Source organism: Phycodurus eques, chromosome 17 (assembly GCF_024500275.1).
Source record: "Phycodurus eques isolate BA_2022a chromosome 17, UOR_Pequ_1.1, whole genome shotgun sequence".
Taxonomy (NCBI): Eukaryota; Metazoa; Chordata; class Actinopteri; order Syngnathiformes; family Syngnathidae; genus Phycodurus; species Phycodurus eques.
In genome coordinates, this window is record NC_084541.1 from 17735794 (window position 1) to 17762388 (window position 26595).

Sequence of the window (26595 nt, forward strand, 5' to 3'; positions counted from 1 at the left end):
AGCGGTTTTGTAAAAAGCATCGCATTCCGCAATATGCAATGATATATACACACACACACATAACAATAAACATGAAAATGTATGTGCAAATATATACGTGCACAAAAATAGTGTGTGTGTGTGTGTGTGTGTGTGTGTGTGGGCACACACCCACGGTATACACATGTACACACATGTACGTGTATATATGTATATACTGTATACATACACAAGCATAGACACACAATGTACACACATTGTATTCATACTGTAGAGGCATACATACTCATACTAAATAAACATCTAAAAACCTTTTGTTAAAAAAAAAAAAAAAAAAAAATGGCTTCAAAATGGCAATATAGCAGGGGCGCGAAAAAACGAACCGTGATATAGCGGGGGCTCACTGTGGAGTGAAAAAGAACCGCGATGACGACAGCAAATCGGCTTCCGTTCTGCTAATGTCAGTCTGCGCGCTCCAGTACAGTACAGACTGGTGCTGCTGAGTCCAAACGTGTCATTTAGGACGCGTAAATACCAAGATAAGCCTCTAATCCAACCCTCCTATTGCAGGGGGGATGCTTATGAATATCGTGATTATGTTTATCTTAAGATAGCCCGTTGGCATAGTTGGTAAAAAAAAACAAGAGGGTTGCCAGTGTCCCAGCACAACGTTCTTCCTCAAAACGTTGAATTTTGCCTACAAGGCGGTTTCGAACCAAACTCCATTGAAAAATCTGCCAATTTAAAGTTGGCTCACTTCGAGTGTGCCATATGTACTCATTTTAAAACTACAAACCAGTACCACCATAGAATACGCTATTTACGTGTACTGGTATTGTAAACGCCCTTCACAGATTTTAGTTCTAAAAAAATCTGGGGGGATATTTGGTACCGGGGCCAAGTTGTTGCGCCAAACTCCATTGAAAAATAATTCCAATTTAAAGGTGGCTGACTTCAAGCCAACAGACAGTAAGTACTCTCATTCTAAGCTAAAAACACACAACTATAGAATACTCTCTACATACGCATACTCTCAAATACCTTCACAGTTTTAATTGAAGATGTACAGATGGACTTCCATCTGACGTTAAGGATACTAATTGTCCGCCATCTTGTTGTACCAAACTCCATTCAAATCCTGCTGCCGGTTTAAAGTCGTCCTTCTGTTATTAGCTTTATTTCAACTAAAAACAAGCCATGACTCTAGATTTGATATACTTATCGTGCCGTCCTTAATTTGCCTCAAAGTTTGGCTAATGTAAATGTATTCTTAAATTGCACTTTTAAAATGCACTTAAGTATCCCTGCAAACAACTTGAAATGTTTTCTGTTTTCTTCTCTCAAATGGAGCAAAGTGCCAAACAAAATGGCCACCGTCCACCAACCAGGGGCCAACTAAGCAGGCTGACAAAATGTTGAGCTAACGGCTAACAAATTCTAATCACCTGTTAGCACTATAGCCCATTCGCAAATCGGTTAAATGGTCAATTAAGGTTAAGCAAATGTTGCGGTGAGCCTTTTATAACCACGGTGTTGAAAGATACGCTTTGCTCGTCGTCCATTTTCCCACCTTTTACAAAATGGCCGCCAGTAAGTCATGGTGGCGGCGTACAAAGCTCCAAACGAGAAAACATCCCAATTCGAAAAGTGGACATTGTCTTACCTTGTCACTTGTTACTCAGTTTGCTTGTTTCGACTGCCAAAACAGGACCAAAGCTTTCTCGGTTTCTTGTACTTCCTGGTTTGTACCAACTTGGACGAAGGGGGAGGGGTGCTTGAAGGCAGTCACATGACCTGAACACCTAAATGCTCACAGTGGGGAGTCCACGTAGAGCAACGTGGGTGAAAATACAATTAAATTACTTTAGATGAAATTAAAACGTTTCTTTTTTTATTTTATTTACAAGTTTACAGCAGTATAAATTAAACATATTGTCCACCATAAAAGTGAGATCCAAATCGTTGATCATGTTGATTTTTTTTCATTTTGAGTTTTAATATATAGATTTTTTTATATATAAATATGAATTTCCTTTGAATTCATGACAAATAACAAAATATATAATAAAATGAAATAAATACATGGATAAATAAAGCAAAATAAAAATAAAAATAATAAAATGTATGCCATTTCCAGAGACAGCCTTCTTCGGGCTTCTCATTTAAATGGGCCTCACGACTAAGGCTTTACAGCGCCACCTGTTGCTCGGGCCTGCACGCGACATCCTACAAATGCAAAATTCCCTGCTGCTGCTGCTGCTGCTGCGGCTTTACGGAACTGAAGATTTATTGCGAAACATTGGAAAGATGAATACGGACAATTGTTGCAAGCTGTTGCAAGCCCCGCCTACAAGAGTGTAAGTTACTCCAATTATATGGTTGCTGGGGGAAATCTCCTGTACACGCACGCCCCCGCCCCCACGGCTGCAGAGTCATTTTGGGATTAAGTGGCGTTGACTGGCCGGGCTGCAGCCACTCCACGCAACTGCAGCCTTTGAACGCAGCATGCTGCACTGTGTGTGCGTGTGTGTGTGTGTGTGTTTGTGTGTGGCTGAGGAAAAAGAAGGAGGGAGGTGCACACACACACACCATATCCACAATTAGTCAACGCTGGTCACAGAGACCCCACAGGCGCCCCACTGAGTCAATAAATACAGTTCCATAAATCACACATTAACATACAAATGACATAACATGCAATTAAAGTCAAATACATTGATGAAATTCCCTCAGAATGCATCGGCTTATGTACCTGACGCCCCACTTAGTAAAAAAAAAATAATATATAGACACAATGACACGACATGGGATTAAATCAAAGCTCACAACACCCCAATGAGCGTTTAAAAAAATAATAATGATTAAAACAAATTAAAATATAATCATCATTATACCATACGCATCATAATTTACAATGACTAAGCACGATTAGCTGTAAATTTGGAGTATCGTAGTTACACGATATATTAGTTCGATAAAATGTGTCATCTTCAAGCATATACGCTCATGACGGAGAATAATTTACGTCTGTTGTAATCAGCGCGCCCTTGCTGACGAGCTCTTATTTGTGTGACTGAAAACCGGGAGGGAGTTTTTCACCTCCTCGCCGCCGCGAAATGATTTATTAGCGGCGAGACGAAGCGGCGGAGGCATCAACGCTCCCATACATTTTCATCAGCCGCAGACGAGCCGCACAAGCTACTGCGGCAACACAACACAACACAACACAACGCACTAATAGTACGATTTTCGGCTTGCAACGCAAAGCAAAAGAAAAAACAAACAAACAAACAAAACAAAAAATAACCAAGCCAATGTGGAAAAACATGTAAGTTGGGGGAGTTTTATTCGGCCTTTTTCACCATAAAAATGGAAACCAAATTCTTAAATCACAATCACAATCTGAAAGAAGTTCAGTTCAATTTATTTTTCAGGCAAAATGCATTCTCTATAGGGTTTGAGTCTGGGGATTGACTTGACCAGTCTAAAACCTTCCACTTCTCACCCCACAATTAACGTCTTTGTTGTTCTGAAATGTTTCACGTCATTTTCAAGAGCGCTTTGGTTTTCGTGTTGGTTGCACCTCTAACTGGTATCAAAGGTAGTCTTTCGCAGAAACAACCCAAGCCTGAAAGTGACTTTACAAATTCAACGCTAACCATTGTTTCAATAATAAATGTAAGAAAACGTCATTCATGTTTCAATATATTTTATTCAAGAACACAAAAAGTGCACTAAATATATTACAATAGTCTGTTGTTTAAACAAACGCTTACCCGTCATAACAGCGTCATCACGGTATTCAGTATTTTTGTTTTCTAAGATAAACCGGTTTTCAGCCGTTGCACCGAGTGAGCCCTCTTGTCTGGAGAAGCCCTCTTTGGAGCAGAGTATTGCTGATGTGGCTTCTTCTTCTTCTTGATTGATCTTCTGGTTCAGACTCAGTCAGGGTCGAGAGACAATCAAATGTAAATCAGCTTCCCCTCCCACCCCCAATTCACACCCTACTGCCAAAACCCTCAAACGAATCCTGAAAAACGCCGGCTCAGGATAAAGCGATGCGGTCGACCGCATAGTCGCTTGACGTCGCCAAAAATAATAGGCACGTCTTTATTTGCTTAAAGATAAGCACTGTGCTTATTATTACTATCTGTAAAATAACGGTCTGTGATTGTGAGCTCGTGAATAGATAAAGCTATGTGGTCATCCGCAAAGTCATTTTAATGTGCATTTCACCCCAAAAATACGTAGTTGTGTTTTCTGATTGGCAAACATAAAAATAAAACAAAAATGGATAAAGCTATGCGGTTGTCCGCAAAATCATTTTAATGCACGTTTTACAATAATGCGTTTCTTTAGGTTTCTTATTCGGCAAAAGTCAATAAATTGATGAATACCTCATCTTTTCCTAAATATGTTTCTTCAGGTTTCTGATTGGGTAAAAATAGATTATAAAAAAATAAATAAATAAAAGAATTGACATTTTTATTTTTTATTTCATTAAATTAGTTCCATAGAAGGCGGAACGGTGAGCCCGAAGTTCAATCCCCGACCCCGCCTGTGTGGAGTTCGCATGTTCTCCCCGTGCCTGGGTGGGTTTTCTCCCACATCCCAAAAACATGCATGGTAGGTTCATTGACAACTCTAAATTGCCCGTAGGTGTGACTGGGAGTGCAAATGGTTGTTTGTTTGTATGTGCCCTGCGATTGGCTGGCAACCAGTTCAGGGTGTGCCCCGCCTCCTGCCCGATGACAGCTGGGATAGGCTCCAGCACGCCCGCGACCCGAGTGAGGAGAAGCGGCACACAAAATGGATGGATGGATAGTTTAATTGAAAAAAATAAGAAAAATGGATGACACTGTGTGGCCATCATTTTAATGCACCTCTTGCAGAAATTGCCGTCTTCAGGTTTCTGATTGGCAAAAAAAATAATGGAAGAAAAAAATGTTTTTTAATAAAGCTATGCAGTCGTCCATGTAGTCAAAAGAGAAAAATCTCTAGACATTTTTGTTTGCGCCAAGATATTATAGGATCTGTAAAATGACGCTGTGATAGGTTAAGCCATGCGGCCGTCCCCGTAGTCGTTTGAATCCATCAAACATTAACAGGCACACCTTTGTCGATGAGCAATATATTTGTATTATCCGCAAAATAATTCCAAGTCACTGTTAGCTCAAAATGCTAACATGACGCTACCGATGAGGCCCGGCAGTGCTGCCAACGAGCCTGACCAGCTAGCCTCGCCCTTTCCGCAAGGCGTAGCCGGCCATTAACAAGGACTACAGTTGAGAAAGGAGTCGTTGCGACGTGACGCTGAAAAAAATCCAAATATTTGCCAAAAATCACATTTATTCGCACAAATCGCTGACTAAGTACAAAACAAGATACTAATGACTTGCAACCAGCACAGGGGAATGCTAGGGCCGCTAACAAGTCTTTGGGAAACGACCGCCATCAAACACGCACACAAATAAATAATAATTCCAATAATAATAATAACAGTAGAAGAAAATTACATGGAAAGAGCAACTTTGTCGATAAACTTGGCCATCTTGATGTCTCGCTTGGACAGCCCGCCGCAGTCGTGTGTGGTCAACGTGATGTGCACCTGACACACACACACACACAAATATATCATTTTCATTGGATGGCAACAGTATTTACCCTTGTGTATTCATTTTGGCATTTAGTTTATCTTTTTAGGAACGCGTGTTTATTAACCTTTATTGTCAATTCTAACAGCATTTCATGTTTGCTGGATTTACCATTGTTGTTTATGCACCTTTTCCCGAAATTACTTTCTTCAGGGTTCTGACTGGCTAAGAATGAACTATATATTTTTAGATAAAGTAAAAATAAATACAACAATAAAAATAAAATGATAAAAAAAAAGTACCTTAAATGTCAGATAGTTCCCCGCAATTATTTTTAATTTGCCGGAACAAAAAAAATCTGAAGTTCGGCCAACATAATTTTTTTGTCTTACTAACAAAATACAATTGCATGGAAACAAAGTTCCGTCTTGCAGTGTAATTTCATAATTTGGAGTGTGTCACGGGTCGTGCGCTATGACTGTGCGTGAGCCGTTACAATCGCCATGACGACACGTGTGCGTGCGCGTTGAGGTTCACCTTGTTGTAAGCGTTGAACCACTCGGGGTGATGGTTCATCTTCTCCGCCTGCAGCGCCACACGCGACATGAAGCCGAACGCCTGAAACCGCATACGAGATCAACACCACAATACAACAGCTGTCATATTAACAGACCAACAATTTTCAACACATTTTTACATATCTGTATATTCGTACCAAAAAACGGTTACTCGAATTGTTTTAAAAATACATGTTAAACATTTGCTTTATCCGTACTTTAAGGGATAGTACTTTTTTTTTTAATCATTACTTTATTTTTTTTAATCTTGCAGCTTTTTTTTTTCAGTAAAATGTGAAGTTCTTCTCATAACGTTTTTTCTTGTATAATTATAATTACATTAAAGGGATGTAACTGCCCTTTAAAAAAAATGATCACTCCACTCAAAATATACTACTTTATTTTAAATGAACACCTGGCAAACCTTTAAACTGAACAATTTTAATTACATTTCCAGTCATTTTATGTATCAGTGAAAAAAAATGAAAATTACAATATTTACGATAAAATAAAGAACTTGAAAAATATATTCAAATAAATATTTAGAACACTAAAAATGTTAACAGGAAATCAAATTTAAAAATATTTTCTTAGAACTTTTTTTTAACAAGTTAGCACAATATTTGTGGGGGAAAGGGACCAAGCCTGACCGTGAATTGTGAAAATCTGTGAATAATTGACAAAATCATTCCCTTATAATTTCCATTAAAAATGACCAAAATGTGAATGAAATCGGGATTTATAAAAAAAAAAAAAAAAAAAAAAAAAAAAGAATAATCCAAATAAAAAAGAGAGATCTAACTTGGCATACCTTTAAAAAAAAAAAAAAAAAAAAAAAAACATACTTCCTGTTCCAAGCTTCTTTTTGGAGCCAAACACGAGGGCATCCGACACAGGAAACGGCGAGCACACGCCTGCACACGCACGCTTCATATTTGGCGTTTGGCATGTGGCGCTCTCCAATCAGGACACATGCAGCCATTACGCTTCTTGCAATTATCTACAAAGTCCCGAGCGAAATCCCTCGTCATTGCCCACCGCGAGGAAAGCGCTGGCTGGCCGTCCGGGCCCATTTCGGAGCAATTTCCCACTGCAATCTCAATTAAGCCCCTAAACACTTCCTCCCTGCCTAATTAGATCAACTGAAAGGCCATTGTTTACACGGCTGCCCCGCGCCACCTGACATCACCAAACACCATTACTCGTACAGGAAATTGCATTAGGCAGGTTCTTTTTTTTTTTTTTTCCCACCCCCCGTACAAATTCCAGGCTCTGAGTCCGAAGGCGTAACACGAGCTGGCGGCCCAGGCGTCCAATTGGTTATCAAGCCCTGCCGATCAATTTAAGTAATTGGCATATTCCTGCAACTTGACCTGGCTGCCACCAATTTGGCGTCCGACGGGGTCTGCATTATGTCGGCGTCGTGTCAGCTGTTGTCCAATTGGATTGAGTGCTCCTGCTTCCTGTACGCAAAAAAAACACAACTGTCCAATGGGGTTTGTGTTTGTTGATCGTTTCTCTTTCGTGGAACTGCTAATGGCGTTAGTTAGCACATACGTTGCGAAAAGCATTGGCCAATCTTGAGACAAGCTGCACGATTTGACCGATTGAGAAAATAGTTGAGATTATGACGTTCGTTTGACAGACGAAGTAATTCACCTCGAGGCTTGCAGTCAGCAACGCAACAATTTCCGTGGTACTGTTTCTTCTTTGCCTTAGCGATCCCGCTACACAATTAGCACGTCATACATTACGAACAGCGTTAGGCCATTTTGATCATCGCTCGACCGATTGAAAAATTCCTGGGATTATCACGTACGTTTGACGGCAGAAGTAATTTGCTTCAAAGCTAGCAGGCCGCTAGCTCCTCAGCACAAAACGACAATTGTTCTTAGCCTTATCGAAATTGCTAACGCAATTAGCATGTTGCACTTACATTACAAGCGCTAGCCAGTTTTGATCATAGCTAAATTAAATCCATTGGAAAAATTGTTGCAATTATTACGCATGTTTGACGAAGTAGCAATTTGCTTCAAAGCTCGCAGATAGCTAGCTCGTCAACAGGAAATGACAATTTCCATGGTATCTTTCTTCTTAGCCTTAGTGAAACCACTAACGTTATAAGCATGTCACACGTACTGTACATTACGAACAGTGCTAGCCCATTTTCATTATAGCGACAATAAATGTTTGCGATTATGCAAGTAATCTTGTAAAAATAAAATTTTAGTTTGAGGTCATTAGCTTTTACAGGTGTACCTAACATTGTGGGAGGTGAGCACAAAGCTCAGGTTTAGAGGGGAGTGGAATGTGAAACTAAAGAAGAAGCAACGGGACGCAACATGAACCCTGAGAAGAAGATGCAGATCTGGGAGACAAAAATGAGGGTGGGGGGGGGGGGCATAAGGTGGGTGGAGGTCCACTAATCCCAAAGTACAAATGATTGGGAATTGAATGTCCAAAGAGGCTGCCAGACATCGGCCTTCTCCCTCGGGGGCAGTAACAGGAGCGGCGGGACACAATGGCGGCCAAGTGGTGGACCGGGGGCGGGGTCACCGCCCCCCACTTGGACACGGGACCATGTCAACAGGGGTCAAGGACTCGGCCGGTCAATGTTTTTTCTACCCAGCATGCACCGCTGCACCCGTTGGACTTGACGCATTACAGTTTCGTCTTCTCACGGCGAATCAGCAACTTTTGACAAACCGGGCGCAAGGAGCTGTAGCCTATCACGGCTGACTTTGGACGACACCCTGGACTGGATGCCAGTCAGTTGCAGTCATGGCGTATATATTTTGGAGAATAGAGTGGAGCCCCGATTTTCACGGACCACGAATAGCAAAAATCGGCGGGTAATTGATGCCCATTTTAATTGAATTGAAAAAAATTATAATAATTTAATCCCCCCCCCCCCCCAATTATTGAATAAGCGGGGATAAACCACTAATGAGCATTTTCGGGATTGGTTCCCCCCCAAAAAAAAAAAAAAAAAAAAAAAAAAAAGAAAAACTGAAAAAACTGAACTGGTAAATCCACTGTATAGGCTTTTGTTTTAGAGAATAAAGAAGTCTTATAGTTTGTGAATAAACTTCTATCTGTTAAAGTCACTTGAGATAATACTTACCCCTTTCAACTTTGACTTTAAAAAGCATACTATGACTTTAAATGAGACTTTATTCTCATATGACTTTGAGACTATGACCAAGTTCTTTTTTTTTGTAAAAATAAAATAGATTTTATTTGCATAATTATTATTATTTTTTTTACAAAAAATGTTATTATAACATTAGGGCTTTTGTCAAAAATAGGCAACTTTTTAATTCCGAATGCATTCGGTACATGTGCAAGTTATGTTTAATTGACGTGAAGATTATGAGGGGGGAAAAAAAAAAAAAAAATGTGCGCATCAACCATCACTGACTAAAACGACAGCCAATCAGATTTCGTTGGCTGAGTGGGAACTGAACCTAATGTCATTTCAGCCAATCAGAAACCAGAAGAAAGCTCGTAGAGAAAAAGACGTACAAAACACCGGTCGCCACTGCCTCCCTGGCAGTATAGCTGTCAAGATCGGCTAATTTGACGTGACGCTGCGCAGGCCCCCACCTCCAATAATCAGAACCACACCAGCCCCCCCCCCCCCCCATCGGCCATTTTGCAGCTATTACGGCGTGATTGTCACACAACACGGGATGAGACACTCCGACCGCGGCCGCCGCCTGGAAGGAACACATGTCTGTTATTTACAGATCGGCTTTCCGCCGTCGCGCCGTCCAAAAGGGGGCTTAAGACGAGCGCCCGCTCTGCCTTGCCAGGACTAAGTGCATGCAGATTGCGCCATGCCTCTCGTCGGGCCGCGTGTACAAACGCACGAACACATGGACGAACATTCTTGTCGGGACGCCAAACACGCACCCGATGTTTAGCACGTGGCCACGCCCCTCTTGGAACGACTCGAACGGACAGCGGCGGCAAAAGAAGTCGATGACGAGGACCGCGCCTCTTACGTCTCATTTGTACTTCCAGAAGCTTCCAGCTGGCGCAGCCAACGTGACCTCAGCCAAGGCTTTTGTTAACAAACGTCCATCTGCTCAGTCTCCATCTGCTTGTTAGCTCACGGGCGACTTCCTGGTTCACGGCGGATGACGGACAGGTGGGCGCTACCATGACGTTTCTGGGCGGGTGGACGCTTCCATTCATGCCATACTGCTGAAAACGGCAAAACCGTGAAAATCACGAGGCGGTATATGTTTAGGGTCAAAGTGCAAGAGCGGCTGCCGTGTTACTCCGTAGAGTGTTTACTGCACTCTGTGTCTGCTCTATGCAATTTCTTCTCATGTGTGAGAGTGGCCGCTCTTGTTAGTTCCAAGTGGATGCTTCAAACCAAAATGGCTCAATTATACATTACTTGTGCACTCGCTGTAGTAGTCTCGCCACGCTGCACTATTTGCATATCTGTTGTTGACCACTGCTGCCAGAGCAGCATCTGCCCCACCTGCACACTGACTGAGGAGTATCTGCAACATTTGCACAATTGACATTGTCCCAGATGATCGCGCTACTCGTCACTTTAAACTGCGTACACTCCTTGAAGTCTCGGCGCCCTTTTGGACAATGGCGATTGCAGCGGACTATTGCTACATTAGTCATTCAAACAGCTCTAATTGCTAAAGGATTGTCAAAAAAAATTATATAATAATTGTACCGGCATTACCAGATTACTAGCAACCTTTCATTGCTCAGCGACTGTTTTTCTCCATGTCTTTATGTCTCAAAAGTATTCTCTGTCAATTGACTGTCTGTTGTCGTACTGGAGCGGCTCCCGCTCCCGGAGACAAATTCCTTGTGTGTTTTTGGGACATACTTGGCAAATAAAGATGATTGTGATTTGGTGCCAAACGATGAAACAGGTGTTCAGAGCTGAATTGACCAACTTTCTAGGGAGTATTACTAAAGGAAATCACCCAAAATGGCTGCTTCCAACCAGAACAGCCCACTTCCTGTTCCATTTCTTGCATGGGTCCGTGAGACTTTTTCCGGGCATTTAGTTGTAGTAGACACGTCCACCCAGTTCAGTGCCAGTCGGTAAAACTCATGCTGCGGGCCGATTTTTTTCCAACTTTCCAGGAGGGCTAACTGAAGGAATTTGCCTTAAATGGCTGCTTTGAACCCAAATGGCGGACTTCTTGTTTAATTTGGAACATGGATCCTCGAGACTTTTTTGTTGTCAAAAACATCTAATTTGGTGTCAATCAGTGAAACTGGTACTCGGGGCTGAGTTGTTCTAACTTTCCCGGGGGAACTACTAAAAGAATTCACTCTAAATGGCGTGTTACTAGGATTCCCACATAGTTTCCAGGCAGGACACGCCCTGCTCCAATATTACAGGCTCCAGGAGACGCGCCGCTGCACTATGATTGGTTGCTGTATCCGGGTAGAACACGTCCTACTGCTTCCAGACAGGAAACGAAGTACTGTATGTGACTTAAGTGTGGCGGCGTTAATGTTTCCCACTAACCCACCCTCATCCTAACCTTAACCCATCCTAAACCGCCTTAAGCCCCAACCTAGCCCTGAACCCAACCATGACAAAGGTATTTGTTTTTATTTCGTGATACATATTTGGGATGGTCATCTCGTTATATCTGCGTAGTCTGCCCTTCCCGCCATGCAGGAGCCAATCCTGTTTCAGTGGGGCGCGTCCTGTCTGGAAACTATGTGGGGAATCCTAAAAACGGTCGCTTCCAACCAAAATGGCCGACTTCTGTTTCAATTCGGGACATGGGTCCTTGAGACTTTTTCTGAAGTCTCGCTGTAGCAGACATGCCCCCACAATTTGATGTCAATTGGTAAAACGGATGTTGGGGGCGGAATTTTTCAAACCTTCAAGAGACTAAAAGGAGTTGGTCCAAAATGGCTGCTTCAAACCAAGATGGATGACTTCCTGCTGTGCACGCTGTCGTAATCGAAACATCCACCCAATTTCGTGTCGATCTGTGAAACTGGTGTCTGGAGTTTTTTTTTTTGTTTTGTTTTTTTTCTATTTTTCTAACTTTCCAGGTGGCGCTACTGGAAGAATAACAATGACAGACAGGACTTCTTTGTTGAGGAGCATCAAACGGTCTGCATTCCCGACTCGGATGTCATTTTTAAAAATCTAATGTATGTTCTTTCATACATACAGCACAGTAATCCCCGAGAGTTTGCGTGCGGCGTCCACTCCAAACAGAAAGGTCGCGGCCAAACGCGAAGCAGATGGTCGCGACTGTAAACAACTGCAGCCACTTTTAAAAACTAACATGAATCTATTTATTAAAAAAAAAGGACGCCTTTACACTAGCGTGTTTCCAATACAAGCGGACTCCGCCTCTCGAAACGCATTAGCTGCTAGCGAGCCTGATGAGGAAAAGTGGGCTACTGGCGGAGAGGACGCCCGACACTTTCCACTCGCTCTAATCAAAGGAAAATAAACTCGGGGGACTCGCAAGCAACTCCAGCTGGAAACGGTTCACTTTGGGCCCTTTTGGATGGGGAGTGCAGCTCGAACGCCCCCTAAAGGCAATCAGGGGAAGTGGAACAAGGAAATATCTGAGTGTACAGTAAGTATTGGATTTTACTTACATTTAATAAAATGGTGTTAATTATGTATTCATTTTAGTCATTCCATTCTGTAAAATGCCAAATCTCAATTCGTATTCGGTTTTATATTCTTTAAAATGGATAAATTTGTTAAATATATTATTTAAAAAAATAAATTTGAGTTACTCTAGTGAGGATAACAAGCACAGAAAAATGTATACATTATTACAGTAAATTGTGTTTATTTATTCTACATTTTGTTTTAGTTAGTAAGTTTTAGTTGGTCATTAAGATTATGTTATGCATTTATCATTTTATTGTAGTTAAATAAAATGTTATTAATACGTATTTATTGGTGGATGTGACAGCAATCCGTTTTTTGCCTTTTTTCTGGTCTAAGATTGTCATCACCTGTTTTTCCCACCATCCTTCTGTGGTTCTACGTTTTTTAATGGGATAGCACAAGCTCTCTCTGAATGTTCTATACTCCTGTTTCCGCAAGACATGAATGGAACTCATCTTCCCATGTTGTGCTTCTGTGCGAAGTATCCAAATTTGAATCTGTCGTTTTCATGAGAACCTCTTTTTTGTTTTGTGGTTAAAAAAAAAAAAAAAAAAAAAAAAAAAAAAAAAAAAAAAAACTAGCTCTCTGTGAGTCTGATTTATTTCTAAAATGATGAAAAATGAGCTTCACCACAAATGTTTTGCCAAGGTTTGTCCAGACTGGGACAACACCGGGCCTGCGAGGATGACATTTCTCTCTTATTTTATTTTAATTTTTTTCTCAAAACGCTGGCCAGATGAAACTTTTTAACCAATTTGATTTGTTTGCGAAAGGAACGGCCACCTGGCTCGTGTCAGCCTAACGCGGGGCGACGCACGGCGGTAAGGGGAGAGGAGGAGGCGGTCGGCGGGGGGAGGCGGCCCCCCCACTTCAAACATGGCCAAGTGTAAAAACAGCACGCTTTCCAGGGGCTAAAACAAGCGGTGGGATTAGAGGAAGTCCGCTAAGTGGCCTTGAGCGCGCCAACCAAATTTTATATAACAACTTGGGTGTTTTTTTTTTTTTTTTTTTTTTCAAACAATAGAACTAGTTTCTGTTGAGTGTCTTTAAATGTCGCCTATTAAACTTTATTGTTTGCACTGCTACAGAATAAACTGTTTTTACACCACTGATAAGGCGACAAAAAAAAAAAAAAAAAAACTAACACAATACTGTATATAAAATAGTTATAGTAGAAAAAGTTCCATAAGTTTAACAAGAATGACATTCAAGAATTGGATGCTGTCGGGCAGAAACCTCTTACAATAAGAGGAAAAAGAATGTGAACCCTTTGTGTTTTCTTCAATTTTCTGCATAAATTTGTCATTACATGTGATTTCACAAATCGATACTACTGGTCTGTCCTCATACAGTCTGTTATTTTCAGCATTATTAACTGCTTCAAAAGAACACATCTATTAACTCTCCAGTCTGAGAACTCCGCCTCTTTTACTCACTCGGCGGGAGCCGTGTGGCATTGTATCGCCTCAAGATTGGAAGTCTGGATATATATATATATTTTTTAAACTGAGTGAAACTAGTTAGGTTAGATACATTTGTGTAAGCCTGTTCTGTTAAAAATGGATAGCTGTAATGCTTCAGTGCACTGAACATATAAACTGTTGTACATTTAAACATTATTGTGTTTTCCTTGTAGATGATGGGAAAATATTCTATTTCTATCATCATTATTATTTCTGTGGAATGTTTTGCAAGTTAACACTGGGGGGGGGAAACATTTCAAAGCTTATTTGCTATCAGGATAAATAATGCAAACCCAAGAAGGTAAAAAAATAAAAAAATAAATAAAAAAGCAAAACTCATTTTGACTGGTATCATTGTCATTTTTCTATAAGCAAAAGGAAGAAGAAAAAAAAAAAATCAGAAGAAATTTTCACTCAGCCCCATACAAGGTTTTTATGTTTCACAGTAAATCACTGAACTTTGCACCAACCTCCGCCCACAACATACGATTAAAACCGCAACTTTTGCAATTACGTTTTGCCTGTAAATTTGAATATGGTGAACTCACCTGGTTGAAGGTTTTAAAGTGAAGTTCCTTGAAAATGGCGTCGCGGTCCTCCACCTCCATCCAGCCCGTGGCCCTCAACTCCATCACGTGCTGGTCTCGGTCAGCCGGGTTGAGCCAATGAGATTCCGACGACTGCGCACAAACACATTTTGCGTATATACCAAGTAGGAAATCAAAATGTCATTCAATTCCAAAACCCTTATTTATTAAAAGGAGGTTTTGTGACTGCTATGACTGCTGGATCCACTAGAGGGCAGTGTGACGCCATTCATAATGAAAACCAACACGCCTGGCGGGCTGCAACCAACGAACCAATGACCAGCTATGACCAACTAGTGAATCTTAAAACATACAACACTATTTTTTTTTTTAATTAAAACCTCAACTTCCCAACAACTCAAGGTGATGTTGTGATATTTTATGACGCATTCTTAAATTCGGCGTCGTAAAGATGCGATTAAAAAAAACGGAATAAAAATGAGCACATTTAAGACGTCGCCAGTGGTCCCGCAGCTTCCACGGAAAACACTGACGAAAGTTTAAACGTTAATTAACTGCCATCATATTGTCCACATTTAAAGCCGATCAAAACCCGGACTACAAAAATAGTCTACAATTGGGTTGAATCGCAGTACTTTAGGACCGCAATATGTTTTTATTAATTCAACAGCTTTTGCCGAAGGAGCCAGGCGGAAGTAGTACGTCACAGGACGGGCACGCGGACGGAATAGACCTACGACTCATAAAAACAAAACAGGCGGACATTGTTATCATTTACTCACCATTTTAGAAGAGTACTTTCTGGAGAGGGGAGCCAGATTGAGACCGTTTAGGCTGAGCAGACCGCGGGGCCAAAGGCTGCTCGCTGCCGGGCTAAATATTAACCAGGACATGCTGTGGGGTTCACAAGGTTGTCTTCCACCTCCACTCACTGGTCAACTAGTACCCTCACAAAAATGTCACATCCTCTACTTAACCTCTCACTCTGCACTGGAGCTGTTCACTGCACTGCCTGATTAAAATCACCACTTTCTCTATGCCAGGTCATGTGAATCTCTTTGAACAGTGCTTTGGAAATGTAGTTGGTTACAATTACAAGTTACCCTGCTGAAAATGTTCGAGTGGTGTTAGTTTTTCAACTACTTTCTCGAAGTAATATAACCAATTACATTTGACTAGATTTTGATAAGAATTGTCTTTATTCTGGATGAATGCATCAACAGGGCCCTTGGATCTACCATAGATCACTACTTTGGAATTATATTTTCTCTAAACCCGAATAAACTGATAACATGATGAACTGTTAATACATAATTTAAAAAATGTGTTTGTTGCATTGTGTGTACAGTATGTGGAAAACATTATACCACGTTGACAAAAGACAAATGTGCACAATTTAGACAATATCACTTCATATGACAACCCAGATAAGTGAATGTTCCAAAAAAAAAATAAAAAAAGTCTAAATTATAAAGATGAAACTGTTCAAAAGTGTAACTATGAATCTAACCTTTTGCAAATCTCAGACAAACTATTCGACTGCACCACAAGGTGACGCTTGGAGGTGAAAATTGGAAAATAGGTCACGTTTGACACTACAGCTGAATGGCACATGACCAGAGAGAGCCAATCACAAGCGTCGGCTTTCGGAGGAGGAAAGGATATGGGGAAACAAAAAACAAACTCTTAGCTTTTGTAGCTATTTCTCAAATTGGAATTATGGACATTTCCAAAAGCAACTAATTTAATTAAACAGTTTATCCCAGTAATGTAATGGATTACAATGACAAATTTTGCAATTAAATTACATAATCTAGTAGTAAAATGAGATGAGTTACTCCCCAACACTGCTTATGAAACTTCTACAAAATTCGCTCCATTTAGAGACACTCATAGAAATGTAATAAAATCACTGGTGCATCAAAGTTTGACAATTAAACACCGTTTGTTGAACATCAGATCGCTTCAAACTAAAGATTTCGCTTCCGATGATGACTTGAAACCTGGCTGAGAATTTGTTGGCCGATATGCATCGAGTCCCCCCGCTCACACTTACTATCACAGTCCTTGAGGGACTGGCCAGGGAGGAGCAGCTGCAATTATTTTTTTTTTTTAACTCAGCAACCCACATTCATAAAGCCTCAACACACCACCTCTAACGGAAACGTCGTTCATGAAAGCATCATGAAAAATCCATTCAATCCAGTGTCAGTCAGTCAGCGAGCGTTTCAGTCCTGATGTTCGTGCTCCTGGCCCGGGATGAGCCAGCGGACGCTGTCGGTGCGCAGGATTCCGTAGGTGGTGAAGCCGGCGATGAAGAGCACCGAGAAGACGAGCATCCAGTCGACGCTCTTCACCGGCACGCTGGCCAGGGGGCCCAGGCGGTCGGCGTCTGTCACGTTCCTCTCCGGCCCCGCCTCCAACCCTTCAAATGTTTAATCTGTCGATTAGTATGCCTTTTTTTTTTTTTATGTCCATTTCTAACTGTGTATTCACCCGTCTGGTTGGTGATGAAGGAGGCAAGCATGTCCAGGGTTCTCTCCGTGTGGTTAAAGCGAGCCATAGGTTTGGCTCCTTGAAAGAGAAGGATATTGGGGACCGCCACCGTCCCGAATCGGGTCGACAGGCTAATGGGTCAAAAAAAAAAAATATTATTGTAAATGGTACTAATTATGGCAAGATGGATTTGACTCTGTTCTTATGTTTTGATCTCTATTTGGGGCTAGCCTGCGGTTGGCAGCCATTGACTGTCGGAGTGCGCTACACGCTGCGTTCTCCTGGACATTTAACACGCGTCGGTACGGAGTGCGCGGCGGGCGGTCACCTGCTGTGCTGCGAGGCGTCCAGGGCCAGGAAGTGCACGGCGGGAAAGACCCGAGGCAGGGCGTTGAAATGGGGCGCCAGGCCGGCCGAGAACTGACACCAGCCTGTGAAGAACAGCACCACGGAGCACTCGGTACCGTTGGCGTTCAGGAACTCCATCAGGTCCTGACGGGAACACCACCATGACTCTTTATGCAAACAGTGCGGCCAGTGTTTGGGGTGTGTTTAATTACGCAATTGCAGTCTGTGTATTAGCCAGCAGGCCTTTGTTCAATTCAATAACTCCATTGAAAACAATCTTTTCAAGAGGGTAAGTAAAAATAACTGACATAATGTGGTTGCATAACTGTGCACACCCTCGGACAACCGGGGATGTGGCTATGCTCAGAATGAACCACTCCCATTCAAGCTCATGTTAAACGGGACTCAGCACACACCTGCCACCATTTAAAGGGTTTTTAATTAACCTCAAATAAAGTTCTGATGTTCAAGTAGGCTTTTCTTGAAATTTTTCTCTCTCTCTTTCTTTCTCCATGCCACATGCTTTGGGGAACACTCCCAAATAGCAGTTAGGGTTAACACAAAACCTTCGGGTTCCTGCTAGAAAGCAAAAAAATAAAATAATAAAATGTCAGAAAAATCGTACTGAACTTTATTTGGGGTTAATCAGAGCCGTCTTGAACTGTGGCAGGTCTGTGCTGATACTCATTTCAACCAAGTTTGAATGTGATTGGTTGATTCTGAACACAGCCACATCCCCATTTATAAGAGGGTGTGCACAATTATGCAATCTACCTCAATTCAATTAAACGTGGTGGAGGTGTGTAACCTGCGATGCGTTGAGGACGTTGACGGCCAAGGAATCCACGTCGCTGACGTTCCTCTGCTCGCAGTTGACCTTGAAGGTCTTGGCGGCCTCCGTGTTCTTTTCCTCGGCGGCGGGAGCGTGGACCATGTCCAACGTCACCTAAACGACCGGTACGTTGTTCGGAACAGGCCCGCACGTACAAGCAATGACATCTCCTCTTACCCGCTGGGACGTCTCGGCACCGTCGTCTTCGGCAACCGGAGCGGGACACTCGCCGCCGTTGTCGTCGCAAGGCGGCGAGAAGCCCGCCAGGAAGTCCTTGACGTTCTTGGGGAAGAGAGACTCCAAGTCGGACGGGTCGACATGGGCCTCGGTGCCCATCACGGCGTCGGCGATCTCCGCCGTCTTGAACTGACGCTTGAGTAACCTCGGATCCTCGTCCTCGGCAAATTCAGGGACGCCCTCAGAGCGGGACGTCACTGCCTCTTCTTCTTCGGACAGCAGCGACGCATTGTGCTCTGGGAAAGAAAATGGGATATTAAAAGAGTCATATAAATACTGCTTTCAGGGCATCTTGTGGCAAAGGAATTATGTTGAAGTGAAGGTAGCAGTCAGACCAAAGCCTTATTTAAAAATGAATTAATAATAATAATAAAAAAGTACTTTTCTGCCATCTTGTGTCCTCTATGGGCAATGACAAACCTTTTTGGGTGGACGTCAATTATTTACGGATTTACATTATTCATGCCACAAATAACAGGGGAATACTATATCATGGAAAACGTACTTTTTGATTGCTTGTCTAGTAATCCATTGCCTATTTGTGGTTCATTATTTACAAATGTACGTATTTTTTTTCCTTTCGAATCTACCAGCATTCGCTTACGAGATGGCACGAAAGCTCAGTCTCGTTAGAAATTGGTGTCAAGGACGTATGTTAAAGTAGTACATCTCCACTGAGAGACAATCTTGCTGAGTCGATGAGAAGTTAAGGTTAGCCTGGTCGTTCGTGGAGGTTTTTTTTTTCTTTTTAATGTCAAATAAAGTCATTTTTGGGGGTTAATTTTGTCAAATTACTTTGAAATTATGTTCAAGTGTTTGACGATTATAGTTTGTGATATAGTTACGGTTTAAACTGTTAATTTTTAGTGTTGTGTCAATTAGTTGCGGATTTTCGCGACAGGACTCAAAATTAAATTATGGGGGAAAAAATGCATAATACTGTTATGTAGTGATAGTACTCCTTTACGAGTACTATCACTAAACTACACACTTAAGATACGTTTCTACCCCATTTATACACGTTACCGCCTAACTTCAATGAAATGGACATGTTCTGATGTATGAGCTTCGAGTACAAATGATTAAATTGTCATTACAATCATTTGACATTAAAATAAATGAATCGTTTTCCCGCTAATCATTTTAATTATGGCTTTTAATACAAAAAAATAAAGACTATTAACAAAGCTCTGTTTTGAGAGATACCATTCTAATTAGTGTTTATAATATGATACCATATTTGTAAAAAGCAGGATTTCTTTTTTTCTTTTTCAAACAGATCGGTAGCCGGTGTGCCTAATGTTGTGGCCAGTGACGGCAGCAGCCGAAAACTACGAAACAAAGGCACATATCACGACTCACGTCGTGAAAGCTAACTGATGAAATAAATAACGTGTGGAAAAATACTTTTTATCCACAACAATAAGCGTTAAATCTGCGTTCAAACCGTAATGTTTTGCTATCAAGGCGCCTGCTAAGCTAGCCGTCACTTACCGTCCGATGTTACCGACGAAAAGCTCAACACGAAGATATATAGAAAAACATAAGACGGTTTGAGAGTCGTCGAAATTATGCCCAACATATTTTTTTCAGAAAATAATAATTGTGTCCAGCTACTGTTAAGACATGTTTAACTCGGTGAGGTGCAAGGAAACGACTTAGCCAAGCGGAACTGAACTTCACAAACTGAGTGGCTGACGGTTTAAAATGAGACACCGCCATTCAGCTTCCGTTTGTTGACTAATTTTCATTTTTTAAATGTACTATATTCACATTCTATACAACATCGTAAATTCCTCATTAATAATCTCAGATTTTAATAGCATTTCTTTTCAGACCACTCACTTTACTTTTCAAAGTGATAAAAAAATATACAAATTATATAGTTGTCAGAAATAATTATAATTATAATTAATAATAATAGAATAACTGTAAATATATTTTAGATTTTCTAATCTACATTTGACCTAACCCCTTTCAATGTAACATCCATAAAAATAATCAAAGAGAAAATTATTTTCAAACACATGAAAAGGACATACCCCAAAAGTTATCTTATATTTTTGTGTAAATATTCAACAAACATTATATGTAATAATAGAAATTAATATGTAACCTAAAGTTCATATAAATGAAACATGAAATTAAAAGAATGTTATTGTTGTTAAATTAAATTTGTATATTATAAAAATGTAAACCTTTTAATAAATTATTCCAATTTAATATAATTTGAATCTATAAATACATTTTAAAACAACTGTAAATGTATTATGAAAATATTTCCCAATATGCATACAAAATATAATAAAAATTATAAACAGTACATGTCCTTGTTTTTATGTAACCCAGTTTGACTGAAGTTTCTAATTCTTTAGTGATTTTTTATTTGTCTAAATAGTTTTCTACCATGTAATATGTCATATTTGTAAATAAAAGGAAAGTGAAATGTGTTTTTAAAAAAGGAGGGGGGGAAAACTAACAATTTCACTTTTGTCTTTATTACACAACTCTTGGACATTCCACAACAACCATGCAGGAGTAAAATCAACAACTATATACACAAAGGTGTTTTTTTGTCTTTTTTTTTTTTAACGTTACCATTCACACTTAACCTTGTCAACATTATATACAGGTCTTGATGTTATATTGATGATGGCAGCAAGCGGAAGTAATAACTTCAAACCGAGCACAGTCCTGACATTTCAGTATATAATCATGACCTGAATGACAAAACAGGTTTATTTTTAGGCTTACGTGTATTATAAAGTGATACAAGAAACTGAACAGCTCATTTCTTGCACCTTTCGTTTCACTAAGAGTCTTAAAGACATTTTCAAAAATGCTGTTTAATGACTTTTGAATGCATGAGAAGGACTTTTGAGCAATTGTCCTTTCTCTCATAGCGCATCTAAACCATGGGGTGGACCACTTTTTGTATGTTTAACTTAATACAGTCGACACAAGTGCATCTGAATAAATTAGAATATAGTGGGGGATCCTTACCAGACCCATCCGCAATATGTGAGTAATTACGATATAGAGAGACCATATAACAAACATTTACAAGTTTGAACGCTCCCACACACTTTAAACACATTGAAACTTTTTAAAACATAGTTTTCAAACACCTTGGAAATGTATATGAACTAAAAAAATAAATAAAATAATTCGAGCATAAAATGTATAGAAAATACTGTAAGTACAGTTGCGTCTGTGTACATGCATGTGCCTTTAAGAGGCGGGGCCTGGCGGGGTGGCGTGTAACATGTGAGTGACTGGGCGTGAGCTGTGCCAGACATCAGCTCCTGCACGCACGTGTTTGTGTTTTACTGTTATCCCGGCTGAAAAGTGCATTTTTTTAAATATAGAAATTAGGTAGTAGTTGACCTTTTGAAAAGAATTTTCTTAAAATATACGAGCTTCGCCTTTTCAGTTGAACTACTGCAAGAAACTAAGTTTTCTACCATATTCTAATTCATTAAGATGCACTTGTACATTATGAGCATTACAGTTCCAATGTGAGACAGGTTAATATCTTCAAAAAAAACGTTACTTAAATGTGGCTACGTAAACATCACTTATATTTTGAAAAAGGAGGAAAAACGTGTTGTGTTAATGTGTTTTACAGCCACTTCATTAGGTACCCTCAGTACCTAATATAAAGGTGGGTGAAAGTGACGATCTTTCTCAGCTTGAATGGGATGCTGCGCTTTAAGGGCTTTTTGTTATCTTTTTATTTTATACTAAAAACACTCGTGCTGAAATTAATTTCATGTTGCGTGAAGATGACATCATTCATATTCTTTGGTCCAGGCGAGCCACACAGACGCACGCGCACACACTGTACACATTTATCAAAACACTGGTGTAATAATAATACTAAACATGACTACTATCCAAAGGTACTACAGTACAATACATTTAACAAGATTATTGCACCAAAACAAACATTTCTGGAGTGCTTACCAACACAAAAGGGGCCAAATTGGAGAGGTTTTTGCTTTCTTATTTCATCACGTCAGTACTGTTTTACTTTTCAAAATAACAAAACAAAAAAAATAATAATGACATAATTAACTTGAACAATGACATTATAATTGACGATAATGTTGCATGTATGCTTAGTGGGGGTTAGACGCAAGTCCTCGTAAATTGGGAAACGAGATGCCAAAAACAAGTGATCAGCGACTAGTCAACTTCCAGCTTTCAATGTCGATGGAGAGAATAAAGTCGACTCGTCGGCTAGTCGACTCATCGGTTCAAGCCTTTAAACTTGGCTGTGTGGAGCATTAAAACACGTTAAGATCACATTCATGTATGCGCGTGTGGAGGAACAGCGCTCCCTGTCTGCAAATTGAGGTGTGGGCACAAACAAAAAAAGAATTTTTTTTTTAATTCAATAAAAAAATACAATGAATAGAAATAATAAAGTATGAGAATAAATTAATGAATTAATTTGCTAAATAATTAATTTCTATTGTAGTGATAAAAAAAATTGTTGTTAAAGGAAGTAAGAATAATGAAAAAATAAAAAATAAAAATAAACAGAACATTTAATAAAAATTATTATTTATTAATAACGACTTAATTATTATAACAGTGATATAGGTTTTATAATAAAAAGTGAACTAAAAATAAATTGAAAAGACAAAAAAAATCAACTACTTTGTATTATATTATACATTAACAGTAATAGTCACAAAACTTGTTTTCCGAATTTAAAAATAAAATACAATTTAAATTAAAAAACAATAGGAATCCCTGTTAACCTATTTAATAAAAAATAATAATATGCTTTTTCTAATGAGAAGTATATTGCAAATGACTAGTCCCCTTCCCACAACATTGTGCGGGGCAACCAATTTTGAATCAATCCAGAATATGGCGCACATCAAAGAGTAAAAAGAACATCAAAATCAAAACAATAATACAGTAATCATCCATCCATTTTCCAGAGCACTTTTGCGGGTTGCAGGTGAGCTGTAGCCAATCCCATCTGATTTTGGGGCAAGAGGACTGGTTGCTGGCCAATCACAGATAACAATAATCTGACATATGCAATAGGTGGTCCAAGGGATTATTTTTACATGAATTATGATGTCACTAAAATTTACTGGTATTTACACCACAATTTTGCCCGACTCACACCTCCTGCATGCATTACTGTATTGTTATTAGAAACACGCAAACGGTGGACCTGTCAAGAAAAAAGTGCTACACGTAGCCACGCCCGTTTAGCTCCTTCTTATCACAACATGCTAACTTAAATGTAAATTTCTCTACAGGATTCCATTTTTCCAAAAATGTTGCTGAGGCGGCCGAAATAGTTGTCTTTCCGACATGAAAACTGTGCATGAATGCCCATGTGTCACAGAATGGCGCCAAAGCACTACTTTTCCTGTTGAAATGAAGCTCCTCCCTTCACTTAGACATAGTTGGTAATTAACCGATACTATTACATCAGACAGGAGCAGAGTACAAAAACATTGAATAGGTTTTTCAGCAAATAACGGGGTATAAGTCCCCCCCACCCCCCCCAAAAAAAAACCCAAACCTGAACGCCAATATGCGGGGGAACACTATTGTTATTACACACACACACACACACACACACACACACACACACACACACACACGCACACACACACGACCAGTCCCCCCCAAAAAAGTGTGACATAGCCATGCCCGAGTCGCTAACTTCACGTCACATCATGCTAACTTGGTCAATTTCCGGACGGGATTCCCATTTCCCCCAAAAAAACGTTCGAGTGTCCTATACTGTTGAATGCAACATTCGTGGTGCCTTCACTGGACGCGCGGTAGCACAAAAGTCTTTTTCCAAGGAAGTAGTTCAAAGCTCCAGCAGGGGTGTGAAGAAATATTGTTTGTGAGATAATAGAAAAGGCTGATTAAAAAAATAAAAATAAATCCTATCATCCCTCAATGGGACTAAAAGGGGGGTTACCTCCCTCTGTGGGGGTCTTGTCCTTGCAGGAGGGTTCGCAGAGGATCTCCTTGTGCGCTAACGGGTACGGGAAGGCGGCTCCGCTGCACGTGCCGCCGTATGCCAGTTTGTTGAGGCGGGAGAGGCCCTTGACGCTACCGGGGGGCCGACCGGGGCTCACCTTGTAGCCCGCCGCCCTGGTGGTGCCCAGGGGCCGCCCGGGGCTCGTTTTGAAACCGGCGGCGCGGGTGGTGCCCAGCGGGCGCCCCGTGCTGGTCCGGTAGCCCGCCAGCTTGGTGGTGCCTAGGGGGCGCCCACGACGCCCTGTCTTCCCGGCGCCTTTGTTCTTCTTCTTACCGTCGTCCGGCTTAGCCGCCGGGTCGCCGCTTTTGACGGTCGGGAGCTTGGCGGACGCGAGGACTTCCTGTCGGGGGCACAGCATGGGCTTGAGGCCAGGGCCGGGCAGCGCCATGGGGGCCAGCGTCATCTGGAGGGACGGGGGCGGAGGCCCTGGAGGAGGCGGGTAAAACTTGTTGGCCTGGGATGGGCACAGGTCAAAGTGCGCGGCGGGGTGGTGGGCGTCCTCGGCCAGGCACGACGGCCGTGCGTTCATGCAGAAGTCACCGCTTGACACCTGGCGCATCATCTTCTGCGTAAGAGGTGAGGAGAGCTGGTTAGACGGACGGGAATGATTCATTGAAAATGTTTTCCTATGACGTCAATTGGGAAGGTTTGTATTGATTCATTTTGTTGTTTTGAAGCAGTGGCGAGTTCACTTAAACAAGTAGAGGTTGCTAGCTAACTTGAAGCCTTGACGAGTTGCCGTACAAAGCGAAATTTAAGGGAAACCATTTTTGGGTTACGTCTCAACAAAATAAAATAACGCCCCCCCAAGCCTATATGATCATGAGAAAATAGAGTGATGCCAACCAAATTACACGTTAGTGGGAGATCAACTGTGTGTGTTTTTTCTTAAACTACAAATAATGTATCTTTGCTTTTCTATGTTGCCAGCGACAGGCAGAACATTTAAATGTTCTTCCAACCATATCATTTTAGCAATGCGAATAAATATTATTATTCTAGTGTGCGATACTGCATATTTTTTGGTCACATTTTGGTGGTGTGCCGTGATATTTTTCTAATGGAAAATATGTGCCTTGGCGCAATAACGGTGAGGAAATCTCATTTTAACCACCCTTGTCGACATTAGGACAGCAGAAAAATAACATCCATTATTTTGACATTTTACGATAGACATAATGGGCTTCTTTATAACTTTAGTAGCAACATAAACAAGCATAGTGAGCGGTTGATGTGCACAGGAGGCTTCTCTGTTACTAATTTGTTGCTGTGTGGGTGACACTCATTCACAAAATAAATATGCAAATAAATAAATCATAATCGCGTGCACACCGCTCACGACTCTTGTTATCTTTTTGTGTGACGAAACGGCGAGTAGCGCACAATGGCTGTTTTTTTCTTTTGCGTTAGCATCGATGCTAATATTTCATAGCATTAAACAAGCCCCGTGTTAACAATAAGCGCTTGTTTAAAGGCTACGATTGTTACCTTTGCTTAATGGTCGGCTGGCGTCGGCGCGGAAGGAGTCAACAAGGAGCCAAAAAAAGAAAAAAAAGATCTTTCATCCCTCAGAGCGCAAACGGGTCAATTTTTTTTCTTGCCTCACTGTTTCACCGACACCGCTTTCGTGCTTCTCAGGGGGGCCGTCACCGCATCGCGCCGCCGAGTTTTGAAACATCAAAACGCCAAATATAGGCCGTAGAAATAAGGGTATTTTATGTTCTTTTTTTTTAATCTTGTGGCTCCGCGGCTTTGGACGAAAAACGCAGCCATTTTCCATTAAAAATTAATAAACGGCGAGAGCGCTGTCGACTGCGCATGCGCAGAACGGAGCCCCTCGGAAGAAGTCTTTCCTGCTTTTTCGCCCCCT

The 26595-nt window shown here is 41.0% G+C and overlaps 3 protein-coding genes across 3 annotated transcripts; all 3 read right to left on the minus strand.

Annotated features, from left to right (window-relative positions):
• Positions 1–5310: 5310 nt before the first annotated feature.
• LOC133415957 (pterin-4-alpha-carbinolamine dehydratase 2-like) lies at positions 5311–15756 on the minus strand. Its single transcript, XM_061702520.1, has 4 exons — positions 15567–15756; positions 14785–14916; positions 6111–6191; positions 5311–5587 (listed from the first exon to the last, which is right to left on the minus strand). Exons 1-4 carry the CDS (start codon positions 15675–15677, stop codon positions 5492–5494), a joined length of 420 nt encoding a protein of 139 aa, XP_061558504.1. The 5' UTR covers positions 15678–15756; the 3' UTR covers positions 5311–5491.
• A 228-nt stretch (positions 15757–15984) lies between these two features.
• Positions 15985–20372, minus strand: txndc15 (thioredoxin domain containing 15). Its single transcript, XM_061702495.1, has 6 exons — positions 20192–20372; positions 18638–18933; positions 18437–18574; positions 17609–17772; positions 17281–17411; positions 15985–17209 (listed from the first exon to the last, which is right to left on the minus strand). Exons 1-6 carry the CDS (start codon positions 20277–20279, stop codon positions 17013–17015), a joined length of 1014 nt encoding a protein of 337 aa, XP_061558479.1. The 5' UTR covers positions 20280–20372; the 3' UTR covers positions 15985–17012.
• Positions 20373–21195: 823 nt separating this feature from the next.
• Positions 21196–26525, minus strand: c17h5orf24 (chromosome 17 C5orf24 homolog). Its single transcript, XM_061702400.1, has 2 exons — positions 26214–26525; positions 21196–25290 (listed from the first exon to the last, which is right to left on the minus strand). The coding sequence occupies exon 2, from the start codon at positions 25285–25287 to the stop codon at positions 24631–24633; it is 657 nt and encodes a 218-aa protein (XP_061558384.1). The 5' UTR covers positions 25288–25290; positions 26214–26525; the 3' UTR covers positions 21196–24630.
• Between the last annotated feature and the right edge of the window lie 70 nt (positions 26526–26595).

Coding starts and splice junctions, on each gene's coding strand:
- c17h5orf24 (XM_061702400.1), bottom strand. CDS start 25,287: ATGATGCGCCAGGTGTCAAGCGGTGACTTCTGCATGAACGCACGGCCG.
- txndc15 (XM_061702495.1), bottom strand. CDS start 20,279: ATGTTGGGCATAATTTCGACGACTCTCAAACCGTCTTATGTTTTTCTA. Junction 18,575..18,637: donor GTGCCGAGACGTCCCAGCGG/GTAAGAGGAGAT, acceptor CCGGTCGTTTAG/GTGACGTTGGACATGGTCCA. Junction 17,773..18,436: donor ACGTCCTCAACGCATCGCAG/GTTACACACCTC, acceptor TGTTCCCGTCAG/GACCTGATGGAGTTCCTGAA.
- LOC133415957 (XM_061702520.1), bottom strand. CDS start 15,677: ATGTCCTGGTTAATATTTAGCCCGGCAGCGAGCAGCCTTTGGCCCCGC. Junction 14,917..15,566: donor GAAAGTACTCTTCTAAAATG/GTGAGTAAATGA, acceptor GTTTGTGCGCAG/TCGTCGGAATCTCATTGGCT. Junction 5,588..6,110: donor GGTTCAACGCTTACAACAAG/GTGAACCTCAAC, acceptor TGTGTGTGTCAG/GTGCACATCACGTTGACCAC.